This window comes from Lepus europaeus, chromosome 20 (assembly GCF_033115175.1).
Source record: "Lepus europaeus isolate LE1 chromosome 20, mLepTim1.pri, whole genome shotgun sequence".
Classification (NCBI taxonomy): Eukaryota; Metazoa; Chordata; class Mammalia; order Lagomorpha; family Leporidae; genus Lepus; species Lepus europaeus.
In genome coordinates this window covers 37617455-37631055 of record NC_084846.1, presented here as the reverse complement: position 1 = coordinate 37631055, position 13601 = coordinate 37617455, and the positions used below count along the sequence as shown (strand labels likewise).

The 13601-nt window shown below is 41.5% G+C and overlaps 1 protein-coding gene across 1 annotated transcript in view; it reads left to right on the top strand.

Annotated features, from left to right (window-relative positions):
- DPY19L1 (dpy-19 like C-mannosyltransferase 1) overlaps nt 1–13601 on the top strand; it is a 105381-nt gene that overhangs the window by 16750 nt on the left and 75030 nt on the right. Inside the window, exons 3-6 of the mRNA XM_062179273.1 lie at nt 708–795; nt 2719–2856; nt 6705–6825; nt 7541–7634. Coding sequence (XP_062035257.1) covers nt 708–795; nt 2719–2856; nt 6705–6825; nt 7541–7634 — 441 coding nt within the window. The remainder of the gene's footprint in view (nt 1–707; nt 796–2718; nt 2857–6704; nt 6826–7540; nt 7635–13601) is intronic.

The following is a 13601-nucleotide window of genomic DNA, read 5'->3' as shown; positions in this document are numbered from 1 at the left end:
CATTAGCAAGAAGCTAGAATTGGGAGCAGAGCCAAGACTCAAACCCAGGCACTCCGATATAGAATGAGAACATTCCAAGTCGTATCATAACTGCTATACCAAACACCCACCCCTCATAGCATATTTTATATGTATGTTTATAATTAACCATAACCATTCCCAGATCTGCAAAGGAATAATAATAGGATGAATATATATTACATTCGATACAATAACCTGAAAAAGCTTAATTGATAAAATCAGAGTCAAAATATAATTTTAATAAAAAAGATATATATTATTAAAGAGTCTATATTTGAGTCTTGACTTCTCTTAATATAGTGTTCATGTTGAGAGGAAGATTAATTTTTTTAATATTCTGGAAGAGAGACATATGAATTTCATTAATCAGACATTTCTGAAATGGGTATACACTATGACATTTATAATTTAATCTGTACTTTTATTGTATTTCACTTAAAATAGCATTAATCTGATTTATTTTAATTTTAAAATCTAGTTTTAATATATTTTCTTATGAAAAAAATTTAATAGACATGTGAGACATACTGAATGAAAAGAAAATATGAATATCATAGCATTTTAGATTCATTACTAAATCATCTGCACATTTGTGGTACTTCTTTTGCTTTTATAGTTGCTTTAGAAAATATAAGACTTTATGTAAGTTTCAACACAGTTGTTTTGTTGCTGCTTTGTTTTCCCAGGAGCCATATAACACACCTGTTTGAAAATGATCGTCATTTTTCTCACCTCTCAACATTGGAAAGGGAGATGGCTTTTCGCACTGAAATGGTTAGTTTTGTGTGGTATTTTATTGAAGTATTTTAAGGGTCTAAAAAAATTAAGCTTTTTATCAGGAAATTTTAAAAGATGGTGTTCCAAAGTAGAAAAAGTAGACAAGCCTTGCTTCTGAGTCCCAGGTTCAACAGCTGCCAGCACATCCCTCCTCACCATTCTCTTTTTAAAGACATGTATCATTTTATCTGCTAATTCTTTGATAAGTAACTCCAAAGACAAGATTTTTTTAGTTTTGGTTAATCACAACAGCAGTGTCACACTTAAAAACTGTTAACAGCAGTTCTTTCATATCATGAAACATGAATCAGTGTTTAATAATCTGATTGGCTCTTAGAAAAGACACTATTGATGTGTTTGAGTCAGTGTCCAAGCATTGCATTTAGTTGATGTGTGTCTTGAAGGTATTTTTATCCTTAAATTTCTCTTCCTACTTTTGTTCTTTTTTTTTTTTTTTGTCATTTATTCATTGAGGAATTGAGGCCATTTGTCCTATGCAATTACCCAGAGTAATTGATCTTGTTTATTGTGTTTGTCTAAAGCTTCCTATAGATTAATAGATCAGAGTTTTATAGCTGAAGATTTGAATTTATTCTTTCACAGTTCTGGGGCTTAAAAGTGGGAAATGTCTTCATATCTGAAGGATCCTTCCTTGCCTCTCTGAGTTTCTGGTAGTTTTTGGCAGTCTCTGGTGTTCCTTGGCTTGTCAGTGCATGGCTCCAAAGTCGGCCGCCATCTTCACGTGGCTGTGGCTCTGGCTCTGTGCACAATTTACCTTTCCTTATGGGGATGCCAGTTGTATTGGATTTAGAGCCCTTCTTAATCCAGAGTGATCTCATCTTAATTTTATGTCCAGATAAGGGCACCTTCACAGGTTCTGGCTGACATGAAAATTTGGGGGAAATTATTCAATACAGGACAGTAGAAAATATAATATAATATAATATAATAATTAAAAATAGTGATGTGAGAACTAAAACAACATAGATAGCATCAAGGTAGATTTTTCTTTTTAAACAAATGTCTGTGTAGGCAAATTATTTTTGAATACATGAGGCTTAAACCAAGTTTAGAGTTTGCCAGGTAATGGTCCCGGCAATGAGAAAAGCTGTAGGTAAAATTGGATGGAGGGTGGAGTTCGTATTCTGTTTATCTGCCTTTCCTTGTACTGCCGTTTAGTCTCTCACTAGACTTCTGATATGTTCCTGGTTTTTGGTGAATGTCTTATTCTACCCTTGCTATCTTTTCAAGGAGGCATGTCAAGCTAAACAGTTATTTCTGTCCCATCTTTACCTCCGTATCTCCAGTTCTTTAGGGTTCTTAATGCTGAGCTGGTAAGGGTGAAATTGATGCTTAAAATTGTTTGGCATCTGATTGAAATTTATATGTAATGCATATAAATCAATGTATATGATCAACGTGCAGCCTTTTCAGCATATTTGCATTTTTGCCTATAAATCTGCAGGAAGGATGACTAATGCTATTTTGGAAATTCTATGAACAGTTAGGGTGGAAGCATTTTTGGCTTGAAAAGGTTTCTTGATTCATGATAAACTTTAATTCCATAATAAACCATTTACTCTGTATATAAGGTCGTCTTTTCTAACACATTGGTTTGGGTTATAGGATTTTTTTACATGAAGTACATGGAATTTGTCTATTTTTTTTTTTCAGGAAAGTGTTTTTGAAGGTGTTATATTCAGTTATTCCAGTTAAGACTAGATTATGCAAAACTATGTGGTTTTTTGCAGCCTAAGAATTTATCAGTGATCAGAAACGTGTGAAATTAATTGTAGCTATTACCTGCTCGATTGCTTTGCTTTCACAAACAGTATATTTTTAATAGTTTTTTTTTTTAAGCTAAGAGGAGCATAGTAATTATGTACTTCTCATTCTAAGTAGAGCTTGTCCTTATTTCAGGGACTATATTATTCTTACTTTAAGACTATTGTAGAAGCACCCTCATTCTTGAATGGAGTCTGGATGATTATGAATGATAAACTGACTGAATACCCCCTTGTTATTAATACATTGAAAAGGTTCAATCTTTACCCTGAGGTAAGTTCCTTTTTTCAATTGTGATTTTCACTTACAAAAACTGCTTTTTTTTTTTTTTAAATGCTGATTCTAAAGTATAACTTAGTGTTACATTGTATGTTGTTTTTTAAAAGAAAATATCTTGGGAAGGAATGTGGAAAATAGATCACTATTGATTTGAGGAATCAAATGAGATAACTATTGATTCTGTGGAACTATTGTGACATCATTGTTTAGAAAATGTGAAAATGGGACCAGCGTTGTGGCACTGTGGGTAAACATTGCCGCCCGTGGTGCTGGCATTCCGTGGGTGCCCGTTTGTGTTCTGGCTGCTCTGCATCTGGTCTAGCTCCCTGCTAATGACCTGGGAAAGGCAGAGGAAGATGGCCAAAGTGCTTGGGCACCTGCCACTCATGTGGAATGAAGAAGATGAAGCTCCTGGCTCCTGGTTTTGGCCTGGCCAAGCTCTGGCCATTGCAGTCATCTGGGGAGTAAACCAGAGGCTAGAAGCTCGCTCCCTCCATTCTCTCTCTCTCTCTGTAACTCTGACTTTCAAAATAAATAAATGCATCTTAAAAAACAAGAAAACGTTGGCCGGCGCCGTGGCTTAACAGGCTAATCCTCCGCCTTGCGGCACCGGCACCCCGAGTTCTAGTCCCAGTCAGGGCACCGGATTCTGTCCCGGTTGCCCCTCTTCCAGGCCAGCTCTCTGCTATGGCCCGGGAGTGCAGTGAAGGATGGCCCAAGTGCTTGGGTCCTGCACCCCATGGGAGACCAGGATAAGCACCTGGCTCCTGGCTTTGGATCAGCGCGGTGCGCCGGCCGTAGCCCCAGCCGCGGTGGCCATTGGAGGGTGAACCAACGGCAAAGGAAGACCTTTCTCTCTGTCTCTCTCTCACTGTCCACTCTGCCCGTCAAAAAAAAAAAAAAAAGAAAAAAAAAAACAACAAGAAAATGTGAAAATGATCTTGATTTGGTGTGCTTGGCGGAATTATAGCAAGGAAGAATCTTGGGTTTTATTTGCCAAGTTAACCTTTCTTGTCTCTCTGAGGTTTCTCATTTAATTGACTGCGCTTGACTGGGGACTGTGGGTCTACCCAGGAGGTGAAGGCGAAAGGTGGTGGTATCCTTAACTTGAAGGGCCTCTCCTTCCTCCCCCTCCCTCTCTGACTCATCCCCAGCGTTCTCCGGTGCCTGTGTGAGCAGCGACTTCTTCCTAGACTTGACCGGAGGCCCTCCTGCGAGATGCTTTCCTCCATGTGCTCCCTGCCTAATGTACTTTTTTTTTTCTTTTTAAAATCTATTTCACCACTTACAGTTTTATTTTATTAGAGGGGCAGAGAGAGAGGGGCAGGTAGGCAGAGATCTCCCATCTTTGGCTTATTACTCAAATACCCTCGACAGCTGAGGCCAGGCCAGGCTAAAGCCAGGAGTCCGGAACTCATTCTGCATCCACGTGAATGGCAGGGACCCAAGTGCTTGAGCCATCACCTGCTGCCTCCCAGGGTGTGCATTAGCAAGAAGCTGAAATTGGAAGCAGAGCTGGAATAGGAGCCAAGCACTCCAATACCGGAAGCTGGGATGTTAATCATTGCCAGAGGCCTGCTGCTTGATGGTAGGGCCTGCTTCTCAGTGGCTGCTCTAGCACAACCCTTAGTGGGAGGAATGGAGCGTCCAGATCAGTGAGTTAGCCTGAGTAACTTGACGTCTGGGATCACAGGGCATGGAAATTTTTTTGTAAGTGTCTTTTAAGAACATTTATAACCATCTTTCTGTGTCATACTTCTTTTACAATTTCATTTTTAGTGGCTTTATGTATATCATTGTCTATTTATCCTTTAGGGAAATTTTGATTACTTTCAAATTTTTAAATCTTCCAAATGAAGCTGCAGTAAGCATCTTTGAAGCTAAATCTTTCTAGATTTCCTTATTTTTTTAAATTATAAATTTATTGATACAGAACTGTTGGATTCAATGAAATATGTAATTTAATGATTTTGGTACATATTGCCATATGCCTTCCAGATAGGTTATACTAACCGAAATTCTCACCACAGAGTTTTTGAAAATATTTGTTTACCTATATCCTTGCTAATTGGATAGAGAAATTAAAACCACATGATATGTTTAATTCATTAATATGTTTTAAAGCTATATATATATATATGTATGTGTGTATGTAAACTGCATTTTCATTTTTAAAAATAATTACTTGTTCAGGCCCTTTGTATTTCTACTGAAATGTTATGAGCTCATTTATTAAATACAGGATGTTAATAGTAAGCTGTATAAAACATTTTTCTCTGGCTTTTTGTTTGCCTTTTAGTTATATAATGTATGTATATATTAATTTATGGTTTTCATTTATATACATATAAAAGCTTCATTCTTTATATTAATATTTTTATGTTACATTTTAAATTTATCCGGAATTTGTTTTGCTCTGTAGTGTAGGATAGAAATCTAACCTTTTTTGTTTTTCAAAATGGTTGGTTGTGTAACCCAACACTGATGGATGAGCTGTCCTTTGCCCACTGATTGGAAGTATCTTTATTCTTTATTTTACTTTTTAAAGATTTATTTACTTATTTGAGAGACTGAGTGATACACACATACACACATCCTCCATCCACAAGGGGCTGCAGCAACCAGATCCAGGTCAGGCTGAAGCCCGGAGCCAGGAACTCCATCCCGGTCTCCATATGCTCTTCTTCCACTGCCTCCTAGGTGCATTAGCAGGGAACTGAGTTGGAAGTAGAGTAGCCAGGACTCAAATCAGCACTCTGATATGGGATACTTCCTTTGCAAGCAGCAACTTAACCTGCTGTGCCGTAACACTGATGCCAGCTTTCTTTTTATATGCAAAATTACCTGCATATGCTTGTCTTTGCATTTAGACTTTGTGCTCAAGATTGCCTTAGATTGAGGTACTGCTCAGTGGACTTAGGGAGGAGGTTTGCATGCAGGAAGAGTATCAAGGAATGCCCTTGGGATAAGCTCATGAGCAAGAATCAAGGGAAAGGTATTAGGATGCTGCAGAAGAAGTTCAGCGGTGATGCTGTCACAACAAAGACCTCGACAGAGCCTGGGGAGAGCTCTGGGGCTGGGCTGACTGCGGAGGTCCCTGGCCTTTACATCCTTCTTTATCGAATAGCAACCATTGGATGCAGGTTGCCCTTGGATGGGGAATGTCCCCTTGAATGAATTTACTTTCTTCAACCTAGGGCATTTTCTAGAGATGGAGTCGGCTGACTGATGTCAGCCACCAACCCTCCTGGCAGCTGGGGAATGAGTGCCTCAGCTCAAAGTGGGGGTCCGGGTGGCTCCCTGCTGCCACCACCACGGTTGCATTGATCTGTGTGGTTATTCTGTTACCACCACACTGTTTAATTATCATAAGTAATGAGTTTTAAAATGTGTTAGGAGGATATTCCCTTTAGTCATCTCCTTGTAATTTTTCTAGATACATTTTAGACACTTGGAATTTCAATTTGGATTGTATTATGTTTATGAATTAATGTGAGGCAAATTCACATCTTGAAAAATTAAGTCTATTCAAGTCAACATAATGTATCTATTTATTAGCATCTTATATGTCCCTTAGTAGAGTTTTATAGCTTTTGAAAAGCATAAATCTTGGATATTTCTTGTTATGTTTTATTCCTACCAGTGGGTAAACAGATGACTGACCTGTGAGGAATATGTGTGGGAGATTCTGAGCCTCATTTAACAAAATTTAAAGGAAGCTCAGTGAATGGTACAGGAAAGGAAAAGTTGATCATTGTTAAAAGAGCTAAAAAAATTTTGAGTAATGAAAACTGTTTAGGATAATATATTTTCTTATAATGTCTTATATTTTTTAAAAATAGGTAATCTTGGCCAGCTGGTACAGGATTTATACCAAAATAATGGACTTGATTGGCATTCAAACCAAGATATGTTGGACAGTTACCAGAGGAGAAGGACTCAGCCCTATCGAAAGCTGTGAAGGTGAGTTTCTTTCTGTGATGTCACCCATTTACCTGCTGCAACACAGTAAACTTGCTCCACGCTTGCCTGGGGTACTACTAGACTTATCCAAAGGCAGTAGTATAAACAACGGCCGTTTCATTATGCACGGGGATCCTCCAGGTGGGAAATGTGGGTAGGCCACACAGGATGGGTTTGTATGAGCTCAGGAACTTGTGCTTTAAGATTCAGATTGCTTGGAAGCCTGGGCTTAACTCGGGCTAGCGTGACTGCAAAGCTGAGCTCCACCTGGACTGTCACTGGGCTGCTCCTCCAGGGCCTTTCCGTGTGGCTTGGACTTGTGGTAGTGGGGCGCCTCAGAGTAGTCAGACTGCCTGTGGCAGCTCGAAGCACCAAGCTGATCCAGCGCACGGCCTCGTGCGACAGCCTCAGGAGTACATAGTGTGGCCTCTGTCATGCTCTGTCGGGGCAGTCACATATTCTACCAGACTCACAGAAGCCACAGCCCCCTGGCTTGATAGGAGGTGTGTCATCAAATTTGCAGCCTGTTTTAAAACCGCCGCAGTTGCTGCCCTGTTCTCACGGCTCTTGCACTAGTGTCGTGTGTTGGTATGGGAACCAAGGCAATCACTTCATGTATCTGGCAGCCATTTTCAAAATACGCACAGTTTAATGTAAATTGCTAGATGTGTAAAGTAATGTATGGTTAGAACATATGTTTTGTTTATTTTTAAAGGATTGGGAGATCCTGCTTGCTTTTATGTTGCTGTTATTTTTATTTTAAATGGATTAATGATGGCATTATTCTTCATATATGGCACATATTTAAGGTAAGAATATTTTAGTAGGTGTTTGTAAGATTTATTAGAATAATAAGAGTTGATTAGTTATTAGGTAACAGTTAATGACCTTGAAGCTTATGCTTCAGTTTTATAATATCATTTCTAAAACATCTGATTTATAAAATTCTTTCATATTTGCATGAGTTTACTGTTGACATGACCAACCATATTTAAGATTGTTGTTGAGGCCTAACCAGGACCTTGTGAAGATATTTGATACATTTTAAGCATTCACAGGCCTTTGAGTGTCTGCCATATATGTATATTTTTTATGTAAAATGTAAGGGAAAATCCTACATATCACCAATTAATGTTAATGGCTTTTACTTTGCTAATGTTGAAATATGACTATTCTATACAAATATTTAATATCGGATCTGATTTACTTCATAGTTGAGTAGCATTCCTAAAATCAGAAGATGAACAATTTTAAAAGGATTTTAAGGATTTTTATTTTTATGTTCCCTCTTTTGACAGCTTATCACATGGTATGTGTGTTTGAAGTCTTTTACCTTCTGAGTAACTTTAGAATTTTTTTCTTTTCTGCTGACTGATTCTTTGTATTACAGAAGTATGAGCATATGTAAATGGTTTTGACTTGGGATAATGAGTTTGAATCTGCTCTTTTCCCATTATCTTCTTTGCTTTGGAAGTGTGGCATTTTCAGTTTAGTAGCTCAAAGATCTATTGAACTGCTGGCTCAGTGTTTGAGTGAATAGCATTTACTTGATAAATATTTGTCAAATGAGTAAGCTGTTAGAAGATAAATTTCAAGAAAGTTCTTTGAATTATTTAACTGGGGAGACTGAAAATGCATAATTATGAGAAGATGTGAGCAATTTTGTTTTAGAATCCAGACAGAAGGAACTGAAGGAGCTGTGGTGATCAGGAAGGGAGGCTGGTGTGCCCGTACCGTAACAAGCCACGGGGCGGGAAACCTGGTGGGCTAGGTTCACTGCACTCAGTGCTCACCGTCTACCTTAGGGCTACCTTTCTCACATTTGGGTGATTAGATTATAAGTAAGAGAAGTTAAGTATGAAACAAGGAATTAATTGCTGCATTGCTTATCAATAGTTATGCTACTTTTTTAATTGAAAAAAAAATTCAAGTACACATTCATTTTGTTTTCTTATAATGCCGGTTCTAACCATTGTTTCAAAGACCAAAGGGACAATATCTGCTGAAGAGAATGCAAAGTTCTGCTTTCGGTTGTGGGGTTCTTAGTGGTCTGGGCTCTGACCTGAACTTTCCTAGTCTTCAGCCCCAGTGGTCCCTGAAAGGCAGTTTTTTCCCCTTGGGGGGAGATACATATTTAAATCATTCAATCAACACATAAAAGTACACGTTGAAGTAGCTTGTTTTTAAGGAGTGTATGTTTGGGCTATGAGAGCACGAGAGTGGGTCAGGGCTGAAGGTGGGGATGGTGGCTGGGTGTGTGTAAATGCAAGACAGAGAGACAGTGAGGGTCTGTGTTCATTTTGTGTTGCTTTGTGAAAATGCATTATAAAGACGAGGTTTATTTAGCTCATGGTTCTGGAGGATGGGGAGTGTCGTGATCTGGTGGCTGTATCTAGCAAGAACCTCTTGCCGTGTTGTGTTTGAAGATGATGGATGGTATCACACAGTAGGAATGTGCAAGAGAGTGAGCGGGTACATGTTGGAGACATCAAGACAGCAGGAGGAACCTTGTTTCATAGCAGCCCACTCCGGAGGTAACTAGTCCAGTCCTGAGAGACCCAGCTCACTGCCAAGACCCAGTTTGGTCTCCAGAGCTCTACTCCAGTCTCAAGAAAGAGATTAGCCCATTCATGAAAGCACTAGTGACACCTAGTGACCCTACCGCCTCCACTGCCTCATTGAGGGCTTACGCTTCAACAGGAGTTATGGCGGGGACAGCCACATCCAAACCAGAGCAGTAAGGAAGATGAAGTGCTCAGACTTCCACAGGCAGGAGAAATTTGTTCTGCGTGGAGGAGCCACGTTGGCTGGACATTGGGTGTTCAGAGGGATCTGGATAATTGGAAATCAATGAAGAGAAGACACCTTGGGGTGGGCAAGGTGGGCATTCTGGGAAGCAGTGGTTAACTGGAATACGCCTGAGGGGTGTTGTGGGGGATTAAGACTGGGAAGTGGTAGGGCTGGACGATGAGTGGGCTTCACGCTAGGCTGGTTTGAGACATGCTCCAGAGCTCGTAAAGGAGATCAGAAATTGGACCGGTAGAGGGACAAGACTCAAGTTGGGCTGTGATGCCACGGGGCCTTTGACTTTCACTTTCAGCAAAGTCAAGTGGACACTGCTCCATCACAGAGTTTGTCAAACTGCAGGACGCAACCTGTTAGGAGTTTTTAAAATCAGTTTAGTGGATTGAACGCAAACATTATTTTTACATGGAAAAAGAAATAATACAAATGTAAACAACAACATACACTAGTCTTAATAAGGATAGATGTTAGACTTGGTTGTGCATATGTGTGTGTACCGAGTTGTATAAAGTCTTAATTCTTACTGTCGTTGTAGGATAAAAATGCTTATAGATACTGTGGAAGGTGGCACGAAGAAGCAACTGATACCCAAGAGTGTTTGGGTCTTTCCAGATCGCTGTCTCTGGTTCTTCTCCCAGAATCAGGGGCTGTAGCTTGTTTTGTATCTGTCCTCTTCCCTGATTTGTGGACCACCTGGCCCTTATGGTGTTGTCCAACCCTTGCACCCAGCAGTGGTCTGTGATAGCAGCACGTATTCCCATTTTTCCAGCTCCCCTTTTGCTGTTTATGGGCTTTTTCTTCACCCTGATCCATCTCTCTAACCTGATCCAAAGGGTCGTAAGGAAGAACACACTTGATTTTTGCTGGTGCTCTCTGCTCAACGCGGTCGCCACACAGGACTTCTGTGACCGCTGAGCACTGCGAAGCGGATCCCTGCAGCGACCAGCCAGTCAGCTCTGCACCACACCCCAGCTGGCTGTCTTCTGATTCGTTTCAGTTCTGCCACTGTCTATCTGAAAACTGTGTCAGATCCAGAAATTGAGGGCTTAGACTCCCGCTACCCCCGCTTCCAGTGCCAGTCACAAGTCTCAGGTTGTTTTACCTGTACTTCCTGCTGGCATATGCTGGCGTTTCTGTAACCCTCTTCTGAGGTTCAGTTAATTTTCTTTCTTTCTTTTTTTTTGACAGGCAGAGTTAGACAGTGAGAGAGAGAGAGAAAGGTCTTCCTTTTTCCATTGCTTCACCCCCAAATGCTATGCTGGCTTGCTGCGCCGATCTGAAGCCAGGAGCCAAGCGCTTCCTCCTGGCCTCCCATGGGGTGCAGGGCCCAAGCACTTGGGCCATCCTCCACTGCACTCCCGGGCCACAGCAGAGAGCTGGACTGGAAGAGGGGCAACCGGGACAGAATCCAGCGCCCCGACCGGGACTAGAACCCAGGGTGCCGGTGCTGCAGGCAGAGGATTAGCCAAGTGAGCCAAGGCGCCTGCCGGTTGAGTTAGTTTTCAAGTGGTTCACAGAACTCAGGTAGATGGTTGCATTTACTGGATTATTATAAAAGATATTGCGAATGATACATAAGAAGAGATGTGTAGGATAAGGTGTGTGGGAAGACATCAGCCTCCATGCCTGCACTGCGTGCCTCACCCTCCATGACCCTCCCTGTGTTCAGCTCTCCAGAAGTTCTCTGGATCCTTTTCTTTTTTTCCAGATAGTTTGTTTTGTAAGTACAGTTGGTTAAATCGTCGGCCTGTGGTGGTCAAGTTAGCCTTTAGCTCCTTTCCCCTTCTTGAAGTTGGGGGGGTGGGGGAGGCTGAACAATTTAATCCTGCCTTGGTCTTTTCTGTGAGCAGCCACATCCAGAGTCTACCTAAGGACTACTAGTCACCAGTCAGCTCATTAGGACACAAAAGCATTGATTATAGCCCGAGCGCTTGGGTCCCTGCCAACCATGTGAGAGACCCAGGTTGAGCTCCTGGCTTTGGCATGGCTCAGCCTTGACTGTTGTGGGCATATGGAGAGTAACAACTCTGTCTGTCTGACTGTGTTTATCACCCAGCCCTTCAACCAGTAAAATAAATAAATAAATGAAAATTTTAAAAAATCATATCACTTTGGAACTTACAAATATTTTAGGAGTTCCGTAGTCATGCATTGTTAATGATGGGGACATTGCTGAAGAGTGCATGGCCGGGCCTTGTTGTGCATCCTGGAACCACGTGTACTTTCAGGAGGCCTTGATTCTTCCATGCTCCCTGGGGACAGATGTGTAACTTGCACTCTACTGCTGATTCCAGTGATGCTGTGCTGAACAAAGTCTCTTGCCACTTAGGCCCATTTTTTTCCATTACATTTTTTTAAAGATTTATTTATTTATTTGGAAGTCAGAGTTACACAGAAAGAGGAGAAGCAGAGAGAGAGAGAGACAGAGAGAGAGAGAGGTCTTCCATCTGATGGTTTACTCCCCAGATGGCCACAACGGCCGGAGCTGCACTGGTCCGAAGCCAGGAGCCAGGAGCTTCCTCCAAGTCTCCCACGAGGTTGTAGGGGCCCAAGGACTTGGGCCATCTTCCACTGCTTTCCCAGGCCATAGCAGAGAGCTGGATCGGAAGTGGAGCAGCGGGGTCTCGAACTGGCGCCCATATGGGATGCCAGTGCTTTGTGCCAGGGTGTTAACCTGCTGCGCCACAGCACCGGCCCCTCCATTAAATTTTTTTAAGATTTATTTTATTTATTTGAAAGACAGAATTACAGAGAGAGAGAGAGAGAGAGAGAGAGAGAGCGAGCTCTTCTATCTTCTTGTTCACTCCCCAAATGGCTGCAATGGCTGGAGTTGAGCCGATCCAAAGCTAGAGTCAGCAGCTTCCTCAAGGTCTCCCACATGGGTACAGGGGCCCAAGGACTTGAGCCATCTTCTACTGCTTTCCCAAGTGCATTAGCTGGGAATTGGATCCGAAGTGGAGCAGTTGGGACTCGAACCGGCACCCATATGAGATGCCAGCGCTGCAGGTTGAGACTTTAACCTGCTGTGTCATAGTTCCAGCCCCTTTCCATTACATTTTGAACTGTTTTTTTTTTAACTTTTTTTTTTTTTTGACAGGCAGAGTTAGATAGTGAGAGAGAGAGACAGAGAGAACGGTCTGTCTTCTGTTGGTTCACCCCCCAAATGGCCACTAAGGCTGGCGCACTGTGCCGATCCGAAGCCAAGGAGACAAGTGCTTCCTCCTGGTCTCCCATGCAAGTGCAGGGCCCAAGCACTTGGGCCATCTTCCACTGCACTCCCGGGCCGCAGCAGAGAGCTGGACTGGAAGAGGAGCAACCGGCACAGAATCTGGCGCCCTGACCAGGACTAGAACCTGGGGTACCGGCGCCACAGGCGGAGGATTAGCCTAGTGAGCCGAGGCACCGGCCTGAACTGTTTTTGACATCAAGTTTTTTTTTTTAGCAGTATCAAATTACTAGTTTGTTCTTAATGATATCTTCCTTGATGGTTAGTTTAGTCACCCTTCTAATTTTGTGAGTGGGATAAAGCTGTAGACTTCTTGAAGGATGGGTTAAAGAGAAGGCTGTCTAGATTTTTGCTTGGATTTTTTTTTTTTAATAAATTATGTTATAGATTGTAAAATAGAAGCTGCGATTTATCTAGCAGGTTAGAATTATGACATTTTAAAACCCCAAAGTATGCTTGTCTTTAAATACGATAAATTTTCAGAAGTCAGGCATGCCAGTCCCTTCCAGAAATGGAAAGTTGGATAGAAAATAGAAAACAGCCCCGTGGGAAGGGGCGGGCTGCCACACTGTGCTGGGATGAAGTGCGATGTGCTTCTGTAGACATCGCCTACTCATGGTGGACTTCTTTTTCTAGACTCCTAAGTATTTTAGTCTTTCTTTAAAATATCTATTGTTATTTTTAAAGCTGTAATTTTATTTCATAGAATACAGTTATTTATTTTGTTAAGATACCCTAATGTTTC